Consider the following 26,314-nt stretch of genomic DNA (forward strand, 5'->3'; position numbering starts at 1 on the left):
ATCAGCACTTCCATTGTAGCAACAAAGGAGTTTGTTAGAGCTTCTACTTCCCCATTGTCAAGTGTTATCAAATTCATCTAGGGGGATAAGGAGATCAAATGAGCTCATTGTGGCACTCTAATGATGTAGTACTAGAGGAAGAGTCAACTGTTGCATAAATGAAACCAGAAAAACAAATAGTTTAAATGTATTTTCTCTGTAGCCATTTTAGCAATTTACCGATTGCTAAAACTGTTCTTTTCACGATGAGTGGGTCACTTTAGATTACAACAGTTTGAATATCTTGGTTTTACGAAGTCTTATTGGTGATAGTAAGTACACCTGAATAGTATTTTATTTCATAAACTTATTATTCTGAATTGAACCAATTATTACTTTTAAAAAGTGATAACATTCCATACAAATTTCAATATGTGGCTTATATTTATTGGTGCTTTTTGATTCCGCACCCCCCCCCCCCCCCAACTTAAATAGAAGCCTGTATACTTCAAATGAATCTTAATGTTTTTTCTAATTATCCTTCAAATTTTGTATACCTTCCAAAAGGTAGTACAATGATATACAAAATTGGACTATTGAATTCACACAGCTCTTCTCCCAGTATGTGACTGGGAAAATGCTTTGTGGAGATTTCTTGCCCCTGTGCTCTCCTTTGAGCTCAATTTTGTCTTTAAATGACAACAGGAACATTACTTTTGTTATTTTCCCTGTCTCGGGTAGGGTTTTGTAGTTATGTTCTTTAGCTTATTTCCCCTATGGAGCACCTTCTTGGCTGAAGGAGCATCATGTATTTGTGGTGGCCTGAATTTTAATGTCTTCCATAAATGGATGTGTTTAGACTTTCCTCAAGTAATTTTCTTCCTGTATTTTTGTTGCACACCACTTTTTTCTCCCTAGTTACCTTAACAGTAACGCTGTGGTTATGAACCCCAGATGGTTTTGGTAAACTTCAGTGATAATAGGGGTTGAAAAGCAATTGAGAAGGTCTTAAGAATGTTAATTTTGGTTTGGGAAAAGATTTATATGTTTACATTTTATGGTTTTAATTCCCTGTTTCTGTATTTTAGTGTAGGGTATATTGTATGGGTTGCTGTATTACTTCATAAATCTTAATGGCAGCATAAGGCAATTCAGATTTTTTTTGTCTTCAAAGCTGTGGTTGGTTGCTACTGCATCTGTGAGAAATAGCTGCCAGTTTTGTTTTTATGGTTATGTACCTGATAACAACTGTTGAAAAACTGAATCACAGTTTGACTGAGCACATCTGTTCAGCATTGAATGTGACACTTTTTTATGCTGTTTCAAAGTTCTTTGAGTTCAGATATTTCTAGGTTTCTGTTGGCATCTGGTAGAGTCACTAACTTGCTATTAACTTGTCCAACACATTTGTATTTGACTGTCATAATTTAATAGTTGCACCTAAAACAAAAAAGAACTTTATCCAAGTGTACTCCATTTTGCTTGTTTCTGTGCTTAGAAATCCAATGGGTTTAATGTCTGTTTTCTTACAGTTCAACTTTGTGGGAAAGCTTTTGGGTCCACGTGGCAATTCTCTAAAGCGCTTGCAGGAAGAAACACTGACAAAAATGTCTATTTTGGGAAAAGGTTCTATGAGAGACAAAACAAAGGTAAGACCTGAATATGTTACTGGAAAGTGATTAAAATTCCTGAATCTTTAAACTTTTTCCAAATGTTAGAGTGTTTACTTCTCCAAGAACAAAAGAAAAAGTCTGAGAGCAAATAAACATAGGTTATGCTTGTACTCATTAGATTCAGTTGGAGTCTGTTTTCTGTGAGGAGTCTATTCTCATGACCAGTATTCTGAGGCTCCCGTAAGGTGTACTCTTGGTCCCCAAACTAGAGTCCCTTGGGAAGCAACTGTGGCATTATCAGTGGCCTGTCACTAGATCAGTCCTATGCTACTTATAATGAATAATGCCCAAGTGCTTTCACCTTTGAAAGGAAGTGATTTACAGATAGTCAAAGATTTTCACAGAAAATAGCTTGTAACATTTAAACTTGACATTTAATAACATTTAGTTTTATAGACAAAGAAGAAAACAGCTGATGAAAGGAGATTAATTACAAGTGAAAAAAATCAACCCTGACTGAGGATGATTTATGTGGCTTAAGCAAATGGCCAGTTGTGGTTTTCATTGGAATGAATTTCCTTAAATTGACATAATTTTTAGTACATCTCTCCATAAGCAAAGTAAATGTTATGTGATTTATAGAGTATTTGTTGAATTTGATTAGAGTCCATAAAAGACTCGATTTTTCTGTGCAACTAAATTAAGAACTAATCTTAATTCCTTCTTGAAAACCTTAATAGCTTTTATTTAATACAATTATAAAAAATAAACTTATAAAAATTTATTATCGTATAGTAAAGGCTTGAAAATATGAAAAAGGGTTTATTTGGAATGGGAGCTGTTATGTTTTAATCTACAGTATAGAAAATGCAAGTAATTTTAGAGCACAGTAGTAGTGAAAAAAAAACCTATGTTGCTAGTAACTTGAAGACAATATGCTAGTTTGACTAGAGAATAAAGAAAAGTGTACTTAAAATTCCTACTAAAACATCTTTACAAATAAAGGCTCCAAATACTACTTTAAATGACATATGGTGAACTTTTCAGTTTTTGTGGAATGTGTTGAACTGACATTATTCTGTTACCATACATGCTTTTATATCAAAATGCATGTCATGGAATAGAAAGCCCTCCACCCCCTGAGTTTTTCTAATAGCTCTGCAGTAGAAAGGTTTTCTTCATATTAAAAGCAAAAGCTTAAGTTGAAAAGTTCATATCCTAACTTCAAATCCACAAGCCTGGAGGAGTCTTAAAGGTTTCTATTTGAATCATTTGAACTTTTCATGTTTCTTTTTGGTAATGAAGTAATTGTTCATATCTTTATTTGACTTTTTCCTAGTTGAGATGCTAGCCAAATGTGCTGAACTAAAATTTTTTAAATGAAGTGGCTAGTAAATTTTGTTACAGGTTGGAGAGCTGTTCGCAGATAATTTTAATGCAATTAATATTTGAGTAAGGTTGATACAATTGTAGGTCTGATAGGGCTTTTACAAAGGATAAGGGATGTAGACATTCTAGAATAATATAGGTAGAACAGATTGTTTATTTGGGGTAGTTCTTATAAAGCATGAAAGCATCGTTCAGAACTAAATCAGACCATTAATTACTACCAGTTACTACTTCTGGTACTCAAACCTGTGGAATATGTAGAAGGTACTGGTGCCATAAAGGTATCCTGTTGCTAATAACCTAAAACAGGTTGCATCCGTCTCTAGTTCTTTGGAGGCACTGCTCAGCCAGCTGGAGACTCCATATGTAGAACTTAATAGAAAAGAAACCTTAAGACATTATTTTTTTTTTCTAGCTTTGCTTGGATTATCTGTGCTAATTGTTTCAACCATCTTTTGCTAACAGATGATTTAATTTTGTTTGCCTTGATCTTAATACGTTCTGGGTTAGTACTTTGGAACTGCTATATTAAAACTTGTCCAAAGAACAAGCAAATGAGAGAATATTAACTATATAGTTCTCTTTGTATAAGAAGGAATAGCAGTCTTCAATTCTGGGCTTCTCTTCAGTGTATTATTTGGTGTCAAGTTACTGGTCAGAAAGGCTGGCAAGTTCTCAGATGTGACTACTTTATGCATTCCTTAGAAAATCTAGTTGAAACTTCATTATTTGTCAAATACCAAATTGAAGTCCATCACTCTTGCCCTGTTTGATATAATACTTCGATCTTGAATATGGAGAGAAACTATTTTCTCCTATAGGAGAACAGTGGGTAAACAGACTATACTGCTTTTTCTGTTTAGTAATCCAGGTGCCAAAATAAGCATTTGCAATTTCATCATTGTTATGCTCAAATACAGTAATGTTCAAAGCAGTGGTCTAGAGAAGATGGTTTGGGCTAGAAGCAGGGTATCCCTGCAATAGGCAGGGACACCCCACCAGACGAGGTTGCCCAAAGCCCCATCCAGCTTGGCCTTGAGCACCTCCAGGGATGGAGCATCCACAGCTTCTCTGGGCAACCTGTGTCAGTGCCTCACCACTTTGAGTGAAATATTTCTTTCTTGTGTCTATTCTAACTTGAGAATAGGCACATAATAGACAACATAACCCTGTTGTAGTTTAGAATATCACTCATTGTCCTATCAATTGAGGCCCTAATCAGGGCCCTATTTAGGCCCAGGTGTCTCAATCTTTATGTACTGAAAGGCTGCAATGAGTACTTGCCAAAACATTTTCTTCTCTAGGCTGAACAACCCCAACTGTCTCCTGTCTTCATAGGAGAGGTGTTCCAGCCCTCTGATAATCTTTATGGCCCTCCTGGACCTGCTGTAACAAGTCCATGTCTGTCATATGGTGGGGGTCCCAGAGCTGGATGAAGTACTCCAGGTGGTGTCTCATGGGAGTGGAGTAAAGAGGAGGGGAGAATCACCTCCTTCAACTTGTTGGCAAAGCTTCTTGTTTATTCTCTTGGAATGCACCCATCACTATCTCAGTGAGAAAATGAAAAATATTTGAGGATTGCTGTGAAACAAAGATGGAAATACTGGTGAAAAAAACTTGCTCTTATGGAATATTGGAACAAACCTGTTTCTAAAGACCTTTTAATAAACTTTAAAGTTCATGTTATTTGTTTCTCTGTAATCTCTTCTGTGTGAAACTGTTGAACATGGGGGGAAAAGTTTTTCTCCCTTGTATTGCCATTCCTGTATGTGGATAGAAAGTGCTGAAGCCTATTCTGTGTATTACTAGGCACGGTGTTAAGTAAACTGATAATATTCTGATGTTTTAGCAGATGTTATTGTTTGAAACATGTCAGGAAAATATAATTTTGTATTTTTAGTTGACATCTAAACATGAGCAAACAGTAAATGCAAATGTCTCCAAAGGAATTTTAACACTTGTTTTCCTACCTTCTCATTTTAAACATAATAGAACTCCAACTATTTTCTATTCTCCCAGGAGGAAGAATTGAGAAAAAGTGGAGAGGCAAAATACTTCCACCTAAATGATGACCTGCATGTTTTAATTGAAGTTTTTGCTCCACCAGCAGAAGCGTATGCCAGAATGGGACATGCATTGGAAGAAATCAAGAAGTTTCTCATCCCTGTTAGTATTTTTTTGTTCCTTTATTAGACTTTGATCCAAGTAGCAGTTTTGCAGAACAATTAATTCATCGTGTTTGATCTTATTGTTCATTAAAGTCCTTATCCTAATATTTTGATACTTGCAAGAAAAATCATTTTTAATTCATGTATACTGTGATATTTTTAAATAGAAAGGTCACTGGAGTTAGAACTGTTTTCTCCAGACTGTTCTTTAGTCTCTAAAATCAACTTACTGTATGATATTGGTCAGGACATCTTGCTTCATTTGCTTTATCTTGAAAAACCTTCAAAAGAGTGGTGTGTATAAGTCCTTTCCTTCTGATAATGCAGCTACTATATGAATGCGTAACTGTCTGGATGAAGTCTCATGTCATGATAATAAGAGCTATGTTATTCTTGTTAACTGGTCATGGACAAAATATTTAAGCTCAAATTATAAAAATGTGTTAATATGGAAGTCTTTACAAAACAAAGCTTGGGCACTTGAGGTAGTGTTAACTGTGTGCAGAGGTCCTAACTGTATTAGTTCCACGGTGAATGTTGTATTGGTTATTAAATGAGCAAATGCAGAAAGCAAAACATGCTCAAGGTATGATTTTTGGTTTCTTTTAAGGTGCTGATAATGTTATACAAGTAGTGTTCTTGATTAGTATCAGATCTGGAAATGTGGGAAACTTCAGTAAGGGAACTTTGCTAAGGTGTATACCTCTGAGTGACAGTAGCACAGATGTTGAGTAAGTTGGTATAGGTGTAAGAACCAGTTGGTGTGTGTATCAGCTGTATGGCTGCTACAGCTTTTTAGGAGTACAGCTGCAATTTCTATTCCAGGGTGAAGCAGTTGGTGCTGATGACCTGACAACACTAGTGTGTATATATATTTTGGGAGTTTTATATTGCACTAGTCTAGATCCATGAAACTGGAAGTCCCCAAGTGAGTCAGGTTGACTGTGTGCTCCTTGGCTGTTTGTTCTCACTTGATTCTTCCTGAATGAAAACTGGTTTCTTACAAAAACGTGCCCTGAGTTGGAGGAACAAACACCCAGCCAACTCTGAAATTGTGTGGGATCTGTTGGATGCATGTAAGTTTGTGGAGCCCAATTCATCCCGGTGTACTCAAAGAGCTGGCTGATGTCATAAGACCTCTCTAAATTTTTCAACATTCTTGGGAATACAGAGCTTAAGAGTGGCTGAGGGAACTGAGGCTGTTTAGTCTGGAGAAGAGGCTCAGGGGAGACTTTACTGCTCTCTACAGCAAAAGAAAGCTGTGGGGAGCTGGGGGTTAGCCTCTTCTCACAGATACCTAGTGATGGGACTAGATGGAAGGGCCTCAAGTTGTGTGTGCCAGGGGAGGTTTAGGTTGGAATGAGACATTTCAGAGTGGTTGGGCATTGGAACAGGTAGCCCAGGGAGGTGGTGGAGTCACTGTCCCTGGGGCTGTTAAAGAAAAGGTTGGATGTGGTTTTTAGGTTCTTAGGGACATTTAGTGTGTGACACTGGTAGCAGGGTCATGGTTGGACCAGATAATCTTGGAGGTCTTTTCCAACCTTTATGATTCTACAAACTGGGAGAGTTCCTAGTCAACTGGAAGTGGGTAAATGTTGGCCACATTTTCAAGAAGGGCAAGAAAGAATACCTTGCTAACTACTAGTCTGTCAGCCTTGTCTCAGTGCCTGGTAAAATTATGGAGAAGATTGTGGGAGTTACTGAGAAACAACTGAAAGACAATGAGGACACTGGTCACAGCCAACATGTTCATGAAGGGAATTTCTTTTTATGGCAAGATTAACCAGGTTGGATGAGGGAAACCTGATGATGTGATCATTTTATATTTCAATAAAGGTTTTGATGCTGTTTCTCACAGTGCCCTTCTGTATAAAATTTCCAGACTCCAGCTAGATGAAATGCTGGATGTTTTATAACATGAACTAACACATGGCAAGCAGTGATAATCAGGAGTTTTATTCAGGACTATATCCTGATGCAAAATATAGTATAAAATCTGTGTGTTTTAAGACAGTTCAAGTCCAAAGGAATGTACTGAGTTTCCAGAAGCAGAAGAAGACTGGGGGAATCTTATCAATGTCCATATATACCTGGAGGGAAGGTACAAAGAGAACAGAGCCAGGCTCTTTTCAGTGGTGCTCAATGTTCAGAAAGAGTCAATGGGCACAAACTGGAGCACATGAGGATCTGTCTGAACATCAGGAAGAACTTATTTACTGTATGTGTGATGGAGCACTGAAATAAGTTGCCCAGAGGTTGTAGAGTCTGTCTTGGAGATAGTCAAAAGCCATCTGCACATTGTCTTGGACAACCAGCTGTAGGTGTCCATGCTTGAGCCGGGGAGTTGGACCAGGTGACCTCCAGAGTTCCCTTCGAATCTCAACCATTCTGTGAATGTGATTTATCTTTTAATGGTAAATCGAGCATTACATCATAAAATTGTGAACAAGTTAAAAATAACTTTTTTGATGTATATGAGAGGTAAATCAACATACCACTGTTCAAACGTCTGAACTGATTATGTAGGGACACCCAGCAGAACTTGTAGGAATGCTGGACTGTCATGTTGGTTACTGTATTTACATGATTCATGATTGTGTGAAGCCTTAAATATATTTTCAGTATGAGATAAGGGAGTTGTATTGTCTACTCTAGTGAGCAAACATCTGTTTTTAGATAAAAATGCACACAATTTGACAAATGCATTTTACATTCACTGAAAATCAGGATGTATGTCTGGTGTCCACATGATCTTATTTCTTCATTGAGCTTAGTTCACTTAATGTTGTAATAAATATGCTTATCAAAATCTAGTTATTACTGTACTGCTATTAAGCCAGCAGAATTAGTCTGATAATGAGCAATTCCATTTATTGGTTAGACACTTTTCCTACTCTTTTGATTGCTGCCTTTATTGTACTGAGCTGAACTGCATAATCTCTCCTGAAATATGAGACCAAGTCAACACTGTCTTAATTTCCCTTTGGCTTTTCAAATGTAATCTTATCACAATGGTTCTAAGTGCTGTAATCTTTTCTGCCCCTTCCTTGCGGCAGTAACTCCATGAAGCAATAAGGACTGGCTTTGTATCCTCTAGAAATAATATTGGGTTAAGTGCAGCCAATGCAATTTGATTTTATTTCCTGGAAGATCTGCTGTGGCTTTCTTAGCAAACTATCAGTTTTCTTTGAAGCAAGAAGTCCTGCTCTCAGTACCTGACCTTAATTTGTGTTTTTTTACAGTACAAGCTAACTATGCCTTCTAACACTAGGTGTTGATCCTGACTCATGAACATTGTGGAAGTTTTTCGGTTCCCAAACCAGGCTGAATATACAATCGCATTTGATGCTAGAGTGCAAAATACAAAATATCCTTGTAGCTGAGTAAAGCAAAAATGCTACAGGCTTCTCTAATCTTTCAGGATCCACAAACAAACACCCTTACTCACCCTTACTTGAAGGTCAGCAGCTGCAGCAGTGTATAACTGAAAGCAAGACATAAAAGCTTCTGATACTTTTTTTTTTTTTTTTGGCTGTGCTTATCAAGTTGCCTTGATTCTTACCTGGCTTGTTATATTCTCCTTTAGATTAGGTAGTCTGTTTATTCTGGCAAGACACTGACTGCTAGATTGGTGGATGTTGTGCTTGGCATTAATCCATCCCAGAATTCATTCTGTCAGATGGACAAAAAGCTAGATACTTTCCCCTCAGCCTTGCCCTGCTGCCTTCCATCACCCAATCCTGTGTGCAGTGGGAGTAGTGACCGATTCACCAGAGGGCTCTGCTGCCATCCAGAGGGACTTGGACATGCTCGAGAGGTGGGCAGTCAAGAGTCTCATGGAGTTTAACAAAGTGCCAAGTCCTGCACCTGGAGACATACTCCATGTTCAGAGAATGTTGTCAAGAAAGACGAGATGGATAATGTCTGTAAAATGAGAGAACCTTTGCTTGTTTCAAGTTCACCAGCAGCATTTGACTGAAATGCATTTGACCATTGCCTCTGCCTAAACTCTAAAGGGGAGGAGTGCAGTCTGAGGGGTTTCCATGTCCAAGTGTAGAAAAGGGATGATTGTCTCCACAACTTGGAAGTGCAATGTTTTCCAGCAGGGTATTCATAAATTGACCATCTGTTAGCTTTAATTAAAGAATCCATTTTAGTCTAATGGATTAATACTGTTGCTTATCATGGCTACTTGTATTGTTATTTCCTTGTACAGGCCCATCAATCTGTATCCTCCTGCTGCTTCTGGCCTTTGTGATAAGGACCCTCTCTTCTGATCTGTGCCTTTACATGATGGAGTCCTTGTCTGTAACTAATGCTGCTGGTACATCTAGTATTATGCTGCAGGAAGGAAAAGGACCCAACAGGCTTAGGTTGCCACTATACATATCTTTAAGAAAATAAATTGATACCAAATAATGGTGAAAGGTATTTTTCTAGGAGTCTTATTCTGAGGAGTATGTCTTGTGGAGATGTTATGAAGGTCATCTTTGAAGTATGCTATGTCAGAACTTTGTTCGCTGAATATTGTGTTTGTGGTGTAATTTTAACAGTTCAGTAACATTTTAGTTCAAGATCAAAATTCTTTACTCTGTATTTTGCATAGACTTTTTAAAATTTATTGCCAGATCTGGTCCAAAAAACAAAGTACAAAAGTAAAGCATTTCTGTTCAGTAGTTGATCAGAATATTGTTTATTGCCTCTTTCTAGTCTACTCCTTGTGGTGGTGAAACTGTGCTGGGTCCAACTCTATTTTATAATGGAATCTGCTTTTCAAAAATCTTCAGATACGCAGTTTAGAACAGCACAGTTGATTCAATCTTCTAGGCTTTTTCTTCCTCTTCTTTGCCACTTGGTTGCAGATGTTAAATAGAAAATGATCATAAAGGGGCAGTTGTGAGTTTCAGGGCCTTGAAAAATGGCAAAATATTTGAGTATAGTGCCACATTTTAATGTAGTAGGTATCTTCATAAATGTCATATAAAGGGAAAAAAATGACATCTAAAAGAATACTGTAGTATTTGTGGAAGTCTAGGGGAAGCAATGTTTCAAGGATAATTGATCCTTGAATTCATAGAAGTATTAATGTTCCAATAATCTTCCAATGCAATGTTTTGGAATGAGTTGTCTGATGCAAGACTGCCTCATGTTTTTTTGGTACCTTCACAGTGCATAAATGTAATCAGATTTCTGATAAAAGATCTGTTGTTTCATAAAAGAATTGTAAAGTAGGTAGTACTTAAAATTCTTTGAAATGGGTGGGCTTGCAGAAGATGAGTGTTTTTTATCAGAAGCATTGGCTTATTCATTCTTATTAGAGGGCCTATCAGTATTTTGGTACTTAGTGTGTGTGTATAGATGCTGAATAAAGCATTCTTGATTCACCCTGCCTGTTTGACAGGTTCATTTTTCGGCTCATTTTAAGTGTGGGGGAGAAGTGACAGCAAAATATGCTCTAAAGAGTTCATTATGGTACTTATTTTATTCCTGTGATATGCCATGGAGGATGGCTCAAGGTACCCTGGAAAGACTCGTGTATTTGAGAAGTACCTTATTAATACCATGTAAATTACTTCAACTTTCTTTTCTGTAGACCTTGGGGAAAGGTTTATATGAAGTAAGAAACAAATCATGTCTTCAGCTTGCTCACTCTTGCATACTGTAGAACTGAAGATTTTGGAACTCTTTTTTTTGAGATGAGTGCACATTTGTAGTGAGAAAATAAACATGAAATTTGTTCAACTCCTGAATTTAAGTGTAGGTGTATAATTTATTCCTTGTTCATGAGGGCTGCTCTCAACAGTACATTCTACTACTTTAAAATGCAAGGCTGTAGATTTTTCCTGCTTTTAATGAGCTAGCCATCTGAAACAACTATAGGCTAGATCTCAGCTCAGAGTATGGACCTTGACTTCTTATTACTTTACAGCATCTTAACTTCATCGTTTTAACTGGTAAAGGTATCTGGAGGTAATCAGTAGAAAAGAAAAACATGATCTGAGCAAAAATTGCAATAAATACATAGAATTCTTTTAGAAAATTTTGACTGAATAATATGCCTGTAACTTTCTTCTGTTTAATGGGATGTTTGACTAGGAGGAAGCCTTTATAGGAGTGGCATTTGCTGATTCTAACTTTGTATAGTGGTTGAACAAATTGTTTTCTCTACCTCTGTTCCCCCCCCCCCCTCTGTTATAGGACTACAATGATGAAATCAGACAGGCACAGCTTCAAGAATTGACATATTTGAATGGTGGTTCAGAAAACGCAGAAGTTCCAGTAGTTCGTGGAAAACCATCTATTCGTGCAAGAGGAGTACCGGTTCCTGCTTTGTCCAGGTAAATATCTCAACTGCAGTGGGTTCTTGTTTGAGTATGTATATTCTAAGCTTATTCTTTCAAACACTAACAATAATAAAAACCTCAAAGTACAGTAGTAAGAAATGTGAAATAAAGATCCCAAAATAAGAACAAAGGGAAATTATCTTGATTCTTCAAAGCCAGTCTAATCAGTTTGGACTGAAGTAAGAATTAACAGTGAACTGAGATCTGTCTTATGGAACTTGGCAGGTAGGGTTTAAGAAACACTATGCATCATAAAAGATGTTTAGGCTTACTATGAGCACTTACATGACTGCTAACTTTCACCTGCTCTTTAGGTACGTGTAGAGGCTACATCTTGACCCTGTGGAGTTGACAGCTTTTGCAAAACTGCTAAAAAGTGTCCTGCTTTTACTTAGGAATTTCATAGTGATTTCTCTAGAATAATATATGATGCAATAATACATAATAACATAAACATTCCATTTTTTACTGTTATAGTGGGCTTTCAGGGTTGTGTTATAGAAATGTAGAAGTGTTTTAGAGGTAGACTTACGATTTCAGCTTATCTCAGTGGAACATTTTTCATTTAAAAAGTGGATTTTGTTTGATTCAGGAATAGACAAGTTTACTGCTTCTTTTGCCTTATTTTTCTTGACACAGGAGATCTCTTTACTCTAGCATCCCCTATCTTCATTGAAGTACTGAGATGACAGCTTCAACTCCTTTGAGTGCTGAAGTGTGAAAACAAAACTAAATAAAGTGCATAACAGTTTGTTACAGTACAGAAAGATTGTGACTGCAGCAGCTAAGTGTAACAGTTTTCTCTGATAAACTGTTCTCCTTCAGCTGTAGCTATGTTTCTTTATTAATGCAAGCTTGAAACTAACATTTCAGCTTTTAAAACTTCAAAATGTTTTGAAGTGTTTTAGCTCAGATTAAGCATGTTAGACTTCAGTTAAATATCTTGTTTTCAATTTTTCCATAGATACCTGTAACAGGTCTCCTACAGATGCTGTCAGGGCTTGGTACAGACACTTGCAGTTTTGTTTCATGTTTTTGTTTCTAATGTGTCCTTAAGCTAGTATTTTTGTGATACATAAGATGGTTGTTTACTCTGATCTTGCATCCTTATCTATCACTAAAGTTCCTCATACGTAATTTCCACTATTAATTATGTAGTACATGTGTTCTTAACTTTTTCAGAGTATTAAAATTCTCACACTCATGCTTTCATCCTCTAGATTTCAGATTAAGTTTTCAAACATGCATGTAAGACATGCAGGCTGTTATTCAGCCAAGTCATTTGTAGTTCATTACACTAGCATATTCTTGAAGAGCCTTCAGGGTAAATTTAAATGTTAGCATTTGACTTGGAGATGACGGCTAAAAATTGCTTTTGTCCCTCTGTTTTCTAAAGAAAACTGTAAGGCTGTTGGTTATGTCCTTACTTTAAAGCTTCTCCTTAAATTTGTCTTTTTTTCCCCTCAGAAATTGAGGTTCTACTGTAACATAAAAGATTCCTTTAGTGAGATTTAAAATGTCGTTGCTACTGAGAGGCTACAGCTGTTGGGATGAGATCTCAAACTCAGTTCTAATGCTCTGATTCTTTTTAGCACAGACTGTGACTTCAGTGAGTAATATTTTCATTAGAGGAAGGCTTTGTTTTATGATGAGACAAGTTGGATAACAAGCATCCTTGAAACCTGTAGGAGAGACTGAAGCAAAGCTTTCATATTAAGAAATTGTACTTGAGTATCTTCAAAGTAGTCAAAAGTCTGAGAAGACTGGAAAAATTAAGTCTACAAGATTAATCTGTTTGTAATCTGCAGAATATTTTTAAGGTATCAGCCTTTGATCTTTGGTACTTGACATATCCCAATGAGGATGTGATAAGTGTTAGAGTTCACAAGCCTTTCCATATTAAGTTATTCCTGAACAGTTTCTCTTAAATACTAATTTATGCCTTTTCTTACTCCTTATCAAACATCTTGAAACTGGAGATAATGCATCTTAACAAGTGCCTTCTTTTAAGATGACTATATATATGTTCAGTCGCATACAAAAATTTCACTTAATACATCTGTCATGCTTTCATGCAAAATGCTAGCTTGTACACAGGTATTCCTGTATACAGTAAGTAAACTCCTAGTGGTTTTGGTTTGACAGCCTAATTTTTATTCCAGTGTTTCTGGATTGCTCCAGGCTTCTTTGCCGTAACTTTTTTTAATGACTCTACAGCCAAATACTATTCTGGGGAGGTAAGGGGAGATCACGGAACTTGGGCTTAGACTTGCTTCTTTCCATCTACTACTGACTCCTTTTATATTTTTTTTTTCCTCCCTCCTAATACTGCTAGACATTATGACCTTCAGATACTATCACAACATTTCTGCCATTTTCTGTGGGGATTATGCTGAACATCAACTTTTTATTAAGTATTACTTGCCTTCTCTGACAAAACAGGACAGATCTTCCCTCAGGTTTATCAATTGAAAAGAATTTCTCATAAAGCCGACATACAGGAATTGACCTGACCGGTAAAAGAAATAGCTACATATCTGTATTCCTGAATGTGTTCGCATGTTCTTTATTTTGTTCTATTTACTTTTGATTAATTTTTCTATGTATACAGGGTTAGGATCCTGTCATTCCATCTAGGGACAAATAAAGCTATTGCAGAAGTTGTAGGCTAGAATTTGCTGTCTATATTAAAAGTAATACAAGGTGATGTGGATCACTGCTGTAATGTGTTCACAAATTCAATTGTCCTTTGGTCACTTCATTAAATTTAAGTCATTCCTTATATACTGTCTACAATAAGCTGTTTTTTGAAGAATAGTTTAATTTTGGAAGCACATATATAATGTTGTCCAAAAGCATCTATAAAGGTTGATAAAGCCACATATATTCAGTGTATTCTATTTATTTTATCTTTTAAATCCCCTATTTATCAAAAAAAACACACCACCCTCTGAAACTTCAATGTATGTATTACTACTTGACACAAGAATATGAAATAAAATTTATGTGGGAGTGTTTGCTTCAGCAGTGATTCACACTTTTTTTTTTTTTTAAAAAAAAGAGACCTTCAAGATCATCAAGTCCAACCATCAACCTGTCCTTTCAAGTCCATCATTAAATTGCATCCCTCAGTGCCACATCCCCATCTATTAAATACCTCCAGGGCTGGGGACCCCACTACTTCCCAGGGCAGCCTGTCCCAATGCTTGACCACCCCATCAGTGAAGAAGTTCTTCATGTTCAATCTAAACCTATCCTGGCATGATTTGAGACAGTTTCTTTGCATTCTAATGCTTGTCACCTGAGAAGAGATTGACACAGTCTTTGCTGCAGCCTCCTGTCAGGTAGCTGTAAAGAGCTCTACCCTCAGCCTCCTCAACTCTATACTAAACCCTAATTCCCTCAGCCATTCCTCACATGTATCATTTTCTTGTCTCTTTAATGAGCTTTAAGAGCTTCATGGCTCTTCTCTGTGCATGCTCAGACAACTCATCTTTTTGGGTGAGGGACCCAAAGCTGAACACAGTGTTTGAGGATGCAGTGCTGCATACAAGGGGATAATCCCTGCCCTAGTGCTGCTGGCCATGTTAATTCTGATGCAGGCCAGGGTGCCTTAAGCATTCTTGGCTACCTGGGTGCACTGCATAGCTCATGATGGCCAGCACCCTCAGGTCCTTTTCTGCTGGGCAGCTTTCCAGCCACTCTTCCACAAGCCTATACTGCTGCCTGGAGTAGTTACGACTCAAGTGTAGGTCCCAGCATTTAACCTTGCTGAATGCTGTAGAGTTCGTCTGCCTGTTGATCCAGTCTATCCTGATCACCATGCAAAGCCTGCCTTCCTCTCAAGCAGTTAAATGATACAGTGATTAAAAGGTGGGAAGCGTAGCTCTGTGATGGACACCTGGATATTGAAGTGTTCAGTAGTTTGGTACTCACAGCTTAAAATAATAGATGTCTACTGTAAAACTAAGCAAAAATATCTACTGTTTGAGCAATGTTGACTATGCTTAAAGAAAGAAAACATCTCAACATCTGTTAAAATTTGTTAGTTTACTGAACAGCTGAAAGTACTGCACATGTATGGGATTATGAATGTTAAAATTAAAGAATTCCAAGTATTAAAGTGTTTTTTGGAACTGGTCCTAAATTTCCCAAGTGTTTTTATATTAAATCATTCTTACATTTACTTCCTCTCCTTGAGGAGTGACATTGAAAAAAGATCTTCATACAGTGGATTCTAATTTAATTTGTGTTCAGTAAAACATAAAAAAAAAAATAAAGGAAAGCTGTAGAGTGCCTGTGATTGCATAATCAGAATACTTTTACTAACTCATGAATTCATCCTGTGAAAGAAGAAACTTGAACACACTTGAATAACAATCAGTATATAATACTAGAGAGAAGAAATAGTGGTAATTGATAAGATGTCAGAGCTATTACCCAGAGAAACTGGAGAGAAGGTAGGCCTGCTAGGGTCAAAGGCAGTAACTTTGTTGTGAATAAATCATAGAAATTGCATAGGGCTACTATAAAGTAGCAATGATAATTATTGTTAATAAAGACCTAAGAGGAATAACTGTTTAAGTAGTTCTCTGTGGGTGTATTTAAGTTGTATGAGATAGTAAAATACTACTTCATTGGCAATCAAGGATCATAATAGTACCTGTCAGTTACTTCTAAATGTTTGCTTCTCCAAGCCTAATAAATAATATAACCTGTTTTTGAATGGTACTGGTTTTCTGTTAGTGTTTTTCCCTGTTTTCTTAGTGGTGGCTTCACAGCGAGGGCAGCTGAACTCCACCACACTTCTCTTGCTCCTTCTTAAAGGAAGTGGTAAAGAAAATAATCCTCCTCCAGGCCACATCCACGTGCTCCACGGGGGGCTCCTCCATGGGCTGCAGTGTGGAGATCTGCCACAGAAGCCACTCCTGCAGCCCCCTCCCCCCTAAAGAAAAACTTGCCACGTAAACCAAATACACCCATGTGCCAAGTCAAAAATCAAGAAATTAATAAAGTACAAAATTCAATGCTTACTTAATATTTTAACTGTCTCCAGTAAGGTGCACTTCAGGATTTGTGTATAGTGATCTTACATAATTACTGTTCTATGACACTGTAGCACAGTAAAGTTTTTTGTGAAAGACCCGTTTTTTTCCTTCTTCAATTTATTTATGACAGCAGATTGAGAACACTGCTTTATAGAAATAGCTTCACATTTGATTTGTAATTTTTTTCTCATACTAAATTGCAAGCGTATATAATAAAACAGTGGTATGGGAGGAAGGTTCAGCTTCCAACAAAATAGTTTACATGATACAATTTTCAAGGGGTGTTGTGATGTGATTTAACTTAAATTATTTTCGTGTGCTATTCTGACACAGATTAGTGTGTAAAAAAAAAAAAAAAAAAAAAGCTTCGACATTTTGCTTTATTTGGTCTTGTCCCAGGGAACAAGACTGAAAAACTTTTTTTCCACTGCAGAGTGTATAAGTTAATTACTAACCTCCAGGAGTAAAAGTAATTCTTAATTTAGCATCTGGATTCACTTTGCCCAATTAAATGGTCAGGTTGAATTTCCTTCACTGAATTCACCACTGCCAGATAAATGCATTCTGGAAAATCAAAACTGAACTGATAATAAAATAAGTCCCAGTGGTCTCAAGTATCTAGACCATTGGATTTTTCTTTAAAATTTGTCTAGAGGTCACAATCATAGCACCTGGCTGCAATCTAGGTTTTTGATATGTGTTTAAGTACTTTTTAACTATTACAGATTGTTTAGTAGAAAATATACTTAATAGGTACTTAAAGAGTTGAATTTTCATCATCAGAGAAACTCACAGTTAGCATACTAAGATAAGATTCAAGGGTAGAGTTTTTCTCATAAATGTAGCAAAAGGCAAGCATTTTTTGTCTCCTGTAGTACTTGTTTTTGCAGTATCATAAATCTGAGGAATCACAGACAACAAACATTTTATTTCAGGTGTCCTGAAAATACGACAAACACATTTGTCTCCCATAGTGCTTAAGTACTTGGCATATTTGTAGTATTATAAATCTGAGAGATCATAGACAATGACCATTTTATTTCAGGTGTCCTGTAAATAAGACACATTAACCCTGTTTCAAAGTTCATACGCTGTCAAAGTATACAAAAAGTTTGAAGACATGGAGAGTTAAGTGTCCATTTGTGTACACTGTTAGTCTGGATATTACTGGCAATCTCAGTATTGTAAAAGCTGTTCATATGGGCATTGGGGCAAAGAAGACATTCAGAAGACTTCTGAATGGGTATGAGACAATATGCTACAGAGGAGGGAAAACAGAAGGGCAAAAGACACTTGTATTTCAAAATTCAATGAGCAGGTAGTCAAAGCTGACATCACAGGCTGACAAAATGAGTTTTGTTAAAGTACATCTTTCAAGGTTTGGAGATAACGCTCTGTATCCTTTAGAAGGGAAACAAAGATATTTTCTTCTATAACAAAGAAATGGTGGAAGGATTAAGGAGAAGGCTAAAAGGCAACAAAATGTGTTGATTAAATTTAGATTCAGAAGCATTCTGAATGAATATTAATACAATATTTTTCTTTCTCAAAAGGAAAACTTATTTTCATTAATTTTGCTGTTTGTAATGAAACCATGGATTATATATATTAACTAAAGTTGTGGGTCAAGACTGTTTAATAGCAATATGAATAACCGTGCTATAATTATAATTTAAATAGGAATTTGGTACCTAATTGCTGATGTTTCAGAAAGTTTCAAAATCTACTTATCCAAACTTTCAATTAATATGAAAGAATATCTGATTTTTGAAGGATTTTCATTTTCTTGAAATGTTGATGTCACCTAAAATCTTCATGACAAATAGTTTTACGTAATTAAAAAAAAAAAAAAAAAAAAAAAAAAAAAAGGCTATATTTTAAGTGTTGTTCATAAAGAAAAAAATACAGCCTGTAGGCAATGTGCAAAGACAAGGATATTTGGTGATGACAGCTGAAATTTGGTGTACAGAATGATGTCCTCAATCGTGAAAGTAGTGGAAAAGATTTGGGCAAACTAGAAGCCATTACGAATTTGATTTTATGGTAAAATGTCTCTCTGAAATTGATGGAACAAAGCTGTTTTGGTTTGGATGAAATACCTGTAAAAGGGTGAATTTAAATTTTACCAGATACAGGTAGGTTTTTGGATTTATAAGTGAGATGGTTGTTGTTTAAAAAGGGTAGAGAAAAGGATATCTATGCAGTTTCTGCGGAAACTGCAAAGCAGATGACTGGTGTCCCTCAGTTGTTGATTAGTGGAGAAAAAGAGCAGGAAAATAATATATATAAAAAAAAGAAGCATGAGATCAAAAAAGAAAAATGTGTTTGGATCAGAAATGGCAGACACAGCATGGAATACATGGAAAAGCTCTTTAGGAAATCTAGCTGAAAAGTCATTAGTTGTCCAGTGGGAGTGCTTTCTAATATGTTATGTGTATTTGCACACCAATAAACGTCTAGGGTATAAATGGAAGAAGAAGGATAATTAGCACATAAAATAAACTTAGAAATGGAAGTACAGTGGGTTACATTTAACTATGTGTGAGTGTAGCTTTTACTTAAAAACACAAAACTAGAGAAATACATGAATTAAAATAGGTGTTTTGGAAAAAAAAATAGGCAAAATGAATCAGAATTCAAGTGTGGTAGGATTAACTAAAGCATAGATGAAAGATGGGCATCTTTAAAAGGATGTATTGGGAATAACCAGCCATTGGGCCATCTGTTTTGCCCATAACAGATGTCTGCTGCATAGCTGTAAGTTTGAGATGACTTACAGGAGTCATCACATTGTTGAGAGATGTCAAAGTCAATAAGAAGAGCTTCTGTGAATACTTAAGTACTAAAAGGAAGACTAAGGAAAATGTGGCCCCACTGCCAAATGGAACAGAGTGACACACGCACACACAAAAAAAAAGGCTAAGGTCCCTAATGCTAATGAGATCGTGAGGTCTCCCTTCTTGGAGATCCTTAAAAGCTGTCTGGACGTGGTCCTATGCAGCTGACTCTATCTCAGGTGGCTCCTCCTTGAGGAGGGGGACTGGGCAAGATGACCTCCAGGAGGGTACCTTCCAAAATCCACGATTCTGTGATAACATTTTGTAGGATCAGTCATAGTGGCTGAGACCTTAAGGCAGTCTGGTTTAATATTCCATTTCTCCTACTTGATATGCCCTGTTTCTTACATAGGGAATGACAGGTGAATAATTCCTTTTATATCTTTTCCACTGCATTGATGTTTTTGTTATATTTTATCAAAGTATGTTGTCCTCAGTTTTCCTTTGTAGCCTGAAGTGCCTTAATCTACTTAATTGTTTCTTATATAAAGGTTGTTCTATACTGCTGGTTATCATAGTTTCTGATGTTCTTCCAGTTTTTATGCCCTTTAAAAATGAGAAAACAGAATCATAAATATACATAGTAGTATTACAGCTCTATTTATTCTCTTTTTATATTTTCTATTTTTTTTTTGTCCTGAATACTGGACCAATCTTAATTATGAATGTTCTGTGCGTAGAAATAGCTCAGAACCTATTACTTTGTCTAATGTTAGAATACACACACACTCTCCTACCTGCACCCTCCTCCAATTTTCTGCTTTGAATTTTGTTTGATATTTTCCTTTCCTTTCCTTGACATTCAGTTTGGCATTCAGCTCCAGATTAAAGAGCTAGGCATCTGAATTCATATTACATTTTATAAAGAGATAGTACAATTACTTTTACTTGTTCTTTTTGTTCTGTAACTTGTTTCTAAGTCAGCTGGCCACACCATCCCATGCATTCCCAATAAAAAAAGGTTGTAGCATGAGAACCTTGTCCAATCCTTTTTGATTGTATAGCAAAAAAAAAAAATATATATATATATATACACATATATACCTTAGCATTATTTACTGTTGTTTTGGCCTTCAGACTCTAGGCAACCTTACTGATTTCAGGGTGTTTGAAAGATTTCTAGCTGTTTTAGGCTTTTTACAAATGCCTTAAATTATCTGACCTGCTTTTGTGAGCGTTTCAAACTTATTTTATTTGTGTTTGTCCCTCAAGTTCAAAGATGGGTTCAGCTTTTTAAGTTATACGTGATTAAATACCTCCTGCCCTGCTGTCCTAGTTTTACTGAGCTCCTTTTGCCTTCTCTCATTTATCTTGATTTTTTTTTTTTGACAGTCGTGTATTTGGTGTGATTTCCCTTGGGATGTTCTTGAATGTCTTCCCATACTGTATATATACATTTTACTCTTAAATGAATCTTTTAAAACATAATTTATATTCTAATATAAATTAATTTTTCAAATTAATTAATTTTCCAAAATATGCAATACCAGAACTGTGTTGTTTTTTTGTGAAGGTACGCAAAGGTTCCCATTCAAGTGGTTCTCAATACTATGAGTCAGTTTCTGTTTGTTGCTTCTGCCAGCCAAGCATTAGTTCCTTGATACCTTCTTTAGTTTCTAAAAATTATATCTTACTATCACACCGTGATATGACATTGACTCCATCTGCATGGTGTTAACTGAACTCTCCTGTTTTTGTCTTTCTTGTCTCTGCACCGTTCTGTAGTCTCCTGCAGCATGGTGCAGTAATCATACGAGTGGTGTAACACAGTACTAGGCTTCTCAGGTTGTTCATGCCTCCTTTAAGAACTCCTGAAGAAAAATGTATATAAATGGTCTCCTAAGACAGCAGAAGCATGGTTTCCAACCGTCACCACACCAATCCTATTAACTTTTTTGAAATGCAGAAAAAAACTTTTCATCCCGTGTATCTGATGTTATAATACCTCTTCAAGAGTAAACCTATGCTGGCTCAGAAAACGGTTTTCCTCCCTCAAACGTTTTTCCATGTTTTTCAGCATGTCCAATTTCCTGCTGCTTTCATTTGTACCCTAGCTAAAGGATGCCATGGAGAAAATTACGGCTTGTGATTCTTGAGTTTTTTACTGATTTTTTTTTTTTTTTTTAACTTGGTATTGACTATTGTCTATGCCAATAGGCTCATTTCCCTTTCTTTGGCTTCACTTGGAAAGTGTCACATTTGCTATTTCTTTATATTACTTCAGCAGGCTGTGTCTGGGAACATCTCTGCTCACCCCTGCCCCCACTACAATGAAGTCAAATAAGCAGCTGGTACCCTGTCCTGAGGAGGCATTCTACAGATTAGCCAAAACCAAGTAATAAGCACAGTTTTAAATCACTTACTCTCTAGGCTTGTTTAAAATACTTTGTGACTGTGTTTTGATCAGTAATTAGAAGCAATTAGATACTGATTGTAGCCAGTGTTTACATTTCTGCATTCTTTCATCGCTGGTGCACTTTTTCAGATACTAATAATCTCTGCTAAATTTATTATATTTTTTTCTGATAAGTTAATAAAAATATATGACAGTTGAAATATGAGATATCAAGAGATTTGGGTCTTATTCTGTACCATTGGTTGAGTTGGAAATTTCTACTGAAATCAGGACAGAATATTTTTACTCAGCTACTACTTCGGAAATTATTTAGATAACGGCTTGATATGTAGAAAAGGTTGTGAAGAATTTGTGCTTGTTCATTTTCTTCTATTAACTGCTACATTAGACTAATGGTATGACTTCCTCAAAGCAAGTCTGTATGCCTACAGAGCAGTCATTTAAACTCAGTTATAGTCAGTGGGGGAAAATGGACTCCTTTAAAAAGGAGATGTCTATTAGCAATATTTTAGACATCCTGTTTAAAAGTGGATAATTGATGTAAGCTTCACACAAGTTATGCCTGTAGGTCTCTCCCTTTACTATAGGGAGGCAGGAGGGAACTCTACCTGTAAATGGATCAAATATTTCTGAAAACTGTCCTTGTTTAGATTTCAGATTTTTACATATATTTTTACATATATTAAGTGTTCAAATTAATGTGTTACAGATTAACCTTTATTATTCTTTTAGAATTTTAAAAACACCTATGTATATACTGCTATTTCATGTCTTTAAGTACATATAGAACATGAGGTTATGTCCAATTAATCACCCTGCACATTTATTACGTGTTTGAATGTTTCCTGCAACAGCTGGATACCTCTTCTTTAGGGAAAAAAAAAAAAAAAAAAAAAAAGAAAACTTATTTATTCTGATCTGTTCAATCTCTTACGTGCAACATGATATTTGGATTGCATTTAGGAGCTTGCTCAGGATCAGAAGGGAGTTGCAGCTGATTCCTCTGTGCAGGATTTGAGTATTATGTGTCCTGACAGGTTCAAATTAACATGATATTCTATGATTGTGATTTCACATACTATAAATAAATTGTAGTGAAGATGATTGATTCCAGCAAATTGATTTGGGTGTCTCTGTGTATATGACCAGCAAAAAAGAATGGCTGAAGCTAGTAAGAAGTTCATCAGTGAATCATACGTCTCATTTTTATCTTTCAGTATTTATGGCTTAATGTGTATAATTGGATTCAAACACAAAGAAAAATGCCAAACTAAAATTGCTCTTTCGTAGGGTTTTTGTCTGGCTGTAGCAGAGCAAAACTGTCATATGTGAGGGAGGGAGCTGTTGAAAGGGATACCAGGGAGTTGTTATTTAATGATAAGTGATCCATGTATTCACAGGGGTCGTGGAGGAGTGCCTCCGCCACCAGCAGGAGTACCAAGAGGTGCACCAGCGCCCAGAGGAGTGCCTCCCAGTAGAGGACCAGTCAGTCGTAGCCGTGGACTTCTAGCACCCAGAGCAAGAGGAGTACCTCCACCTGCAGGCTACCGGCCCCTTCCACCACCTCCAGCACAGGAGACTTATGGTGAATATGTAAGTTGAGCTGTTTTCAGAGCTGTTGACATGAAGCGTATTGATTTTTGGAGGGATGAGCCTAACTATCACTTTAGAACTCAGCAGAATTTCTTTAATTAGTACCTAATTAAGTCTTGCTCCGAGAATTTATGGAGAACGTGCTAATCTCATTACTTTCTTAGACTTGAACTGTTTCGTATCACTTCAGGTTGTATGTGCTATCATAAAGACATTTGCAGTGCATTTGGCAAAATATTTATGTAGCTCTTAACCACATTAGGTTTCTGCTTTAAAAATCTGAAAAATCTCACTGTCAGTAGACCTTTAATTCTGAACTGAGAATAATGTTCTACTCTTTAGCCTAGAGCCATATTTATAGTCATACTGCAGTTATTATAATGATTAGACAATTAAAATACTTTTATGAAAGCTTCAGAATTGATCAAAAAATTTTTAACAATTGCACAGTGCATCTCAATAAGCCTTACATTTTTGTCTTGAGTTCACTGCAATAAAAATTAAACATATCAAAATATTTTGTCTGACTGAAAATTACAGATGGTTATGAATTGTATGAATTGTATGAATTTAATATATTCTGAACTTATGAAGCAGAAGAATAAAGAAGCTTATGAAATCAAAACTATAGTCATAAAAATGGATTGTCTTACAGAAAACGTTTTCAAGGATAAAGCTTTTGATGTTTTTGTATATCTTAAAGCTTTGTTTGTCCTTTTTAGAGCCAGATCTGTTGTCCAAACTATGTATTTTTTTATTCAGACTAGCAAAAGAGGAGCTCATGAGTTCCAGAAAAAGTTTTTCCTATTCAGAAGTCTTCTTTTATGTCAAAACCTTTCTTCTATCTATATTCTCCCTCCCATCTTACCACATCTTCCCCCCACAAAAGCTCCAAATCAAATCTTAACCGTTGTCCATTTGATCAGAAACCTAAAGTTCTACGTAACATTGCTTTATGGAGATACAAGTTAAATGTCATTAGCATGAACATTTTTGTACATACCTGAACAATAAAGGACAATCCAATGTAGTTTCTTAACATTATGAGAATTCATATTTGAACAGCATGTTTAAATGCCCCTTGGCTATACCTGGCTTGACTGTTCAAGCTGGGCAAGTAGGTGGTTATTTCATAATGCTTTCAAAGCAATCAACCCTGGTAGTTCTTTCAAATCAATCCAGTCTTTTTCCACAGCATAGGCAGTAGAATGGATAGTGATGTGGTAGAAAGTAAACCTGAGTAATTTCATACTTAAAAATACCTATTTGTAGCATATGTACAAAAAAGTGTATGGTATGGATGTAACCAATAGCATCTTGAATCTGTATCCCGATGTAGGCTTCTGTCCTGAGAGAATGATTAGAAAACACCCACTATAATGAAAAACAGTGCTACGCTATAAAACTGCTAAAATGAATATTCTCTACAACTGGATCACTTATTTTCCAAACAAGATATCTGAATCAGGATAAATATGTTACGCTGCAATTGAAAAGACGAAACTGTGCAAACTGGTCCATTTTAAAATTACCATATTTTGTGTCTTTGTGAGCTTTGTTAGAAAACTCTTTCTAGGACATGAACCATTAGGGTATTATATGTTAGGTGTTAAAGCTTGATACTGTTTCCACCTGCCCAATTGTAGCATACAATCTAAGTGCCCAAACTGTGTATTTTATTGGTTTAGGTTACATGGTGAGAGTCATTAGTAACATTTCTGTCCTTGCTTACTAATTGCTGGTTGCCTATGTCTAAGTATCAAGTGCTGTTTTGCAAACTCAATATCCAAGGATGGTAAAGTGTCACAATTTGCTGAATTGTCGACAGAGTGACAATATCACTCATACTGGAGGTATCGTAACATGTTATTTTAAGCAGCATCTGTGGCATATAGTTTCTGAGCTACAGAGACCAGGATATCTGGAGAAGTTACAGAGCAGCATTTGAAACTTTTCCATTGAACACTGGAATGTCTGTGAGGGTCCATGATGGTTTTCATTCATATAGGCTTGCAAGCCTCTACTTTGTGCTTGTTAAAATAGTGTGCAAATATACAAGTTTAGAAAGAAGCAAACTGTATTCTGGATGTAAGCCTTCGACTGCTTGCTTCTGTAATTCCGTAATCTAAGATGATGCAGTACTTGCATATATAAAATCTTGCCCTTTTCCTCTGACATACTGTTATGTACATGATGTGACAGAAAATGAGGCCATTATTAACTCACATAAACAGCTTCCGCTTTCAGTCACTCCCTTTGGCAACCTCTTTCTGTAGCCCTGAACATCTGTCAGACCAATGAATCTTTAACATCTAAGAGTAATTTACTCAGTTCTGCCTACTGCCTAACATGCTCCCCTCACCCATCCCCCCCTCGCCCCCCCCTTTTTTAAGATGTTACTTTAAAAAACACCAAAATGGAAGATAGTAGTCTGAAAAAACAGAAGGGTTAATTCTGAAGAAAGAGTCTTACACTGGGAAAATAGTGCCAGAAGCAAAAAATAATTTATTTGGATGTAGATGCATTTTAACAAGGACTCAGTGATCAACAGAAATAGGTGATCATTTCTGTCCCATGTTTGGAGCCCATAAGGAAGTTGTCCAGAACATAACTGTTACAGAAGGGTCTACACAGAGGTAGACTGTATCCATCCATCAATCAGCCCTCTTAAATGTCTGTAATGCTGACTCTGGATGCTTGATGTGGCCTTTCCCGCTGAAGTCACACAACATACTGGACTAGGAGCAGTGCCTGCACATTTTTCCAGCTGAGTATGCCTAGTTTTCCCACTCCACTTTTGCATGTCTCACTTACACATCTCATTGAGTCCCACAACCCATTTCTCTGGACTTTACATTATTGCTAGTACCATGATAAAGATTTTGAAGCTACTAAACCACAGTTCCTTATTGTTTCCTGTTAAGTTTTTTTTTTTTTTTTTAATAGCTGTAGCATCAGCTTGGACTGTAGGAAAAATCCCAGCATCA

At 36.3% G+C, this 26,314-nt stretch overlaps 1 protein-coding gene across 3 annotated transcripts in view; it reads left to right on the forward strand.

Moving 5' to 3' along the window:
- Window positions 1-26,314, forward strand: part of KHDRBS3 (KH RNA binding domain containing, signal transduction associated 3) — a 92,809-nt gene that overhangs the window by 34,855 nt on the left and 31,640 nt on the right. For 2 of the 3 annotated variants that reach the window (XR_014690607.1, XM_084512102.1), the window contains exons 3-7: window positions 1,512-1,628; window positions 5,001-5,147; window positions 11,348-11,487; window positions 21,603-21,713; window positions 23,135-23,327. Coding sequence is in view for 2 of the 3 variants with exons in the window: in XM_084512102.1 (XP_084368228.1) it covers window positions 1,512-1,628; window positions 5,001-5,147; window positions 11,348-11,487; window positions 21,603-21,713; window positions 23,135-23,327 (708 nt within the window). In the remaining variant the exon portion in view is untranslated. The remainder of the gene's footprint in view (window positions 1-1,511; window positions 1,629-5,000; window positions 5,148-11,347; window positions 11,488-21,602; window positions 21,714-23,134; window positions 23,328-26,314) is intronic. The other variant, XM_084512103.1, reaches the window with a different exon arrangement.

Source organism: Aythya ferina (genome assembly GCF_964211825.1).
Source record: "Aythya ferina genome assembly, chromosome: 2".
Classification (NCBI taxonomy): domain Eukaryota; kingdom Metazoa; phylum Chordata; class Aves; order Anseriformes; family Anatidae; genus Aythya; species Aythya ferina.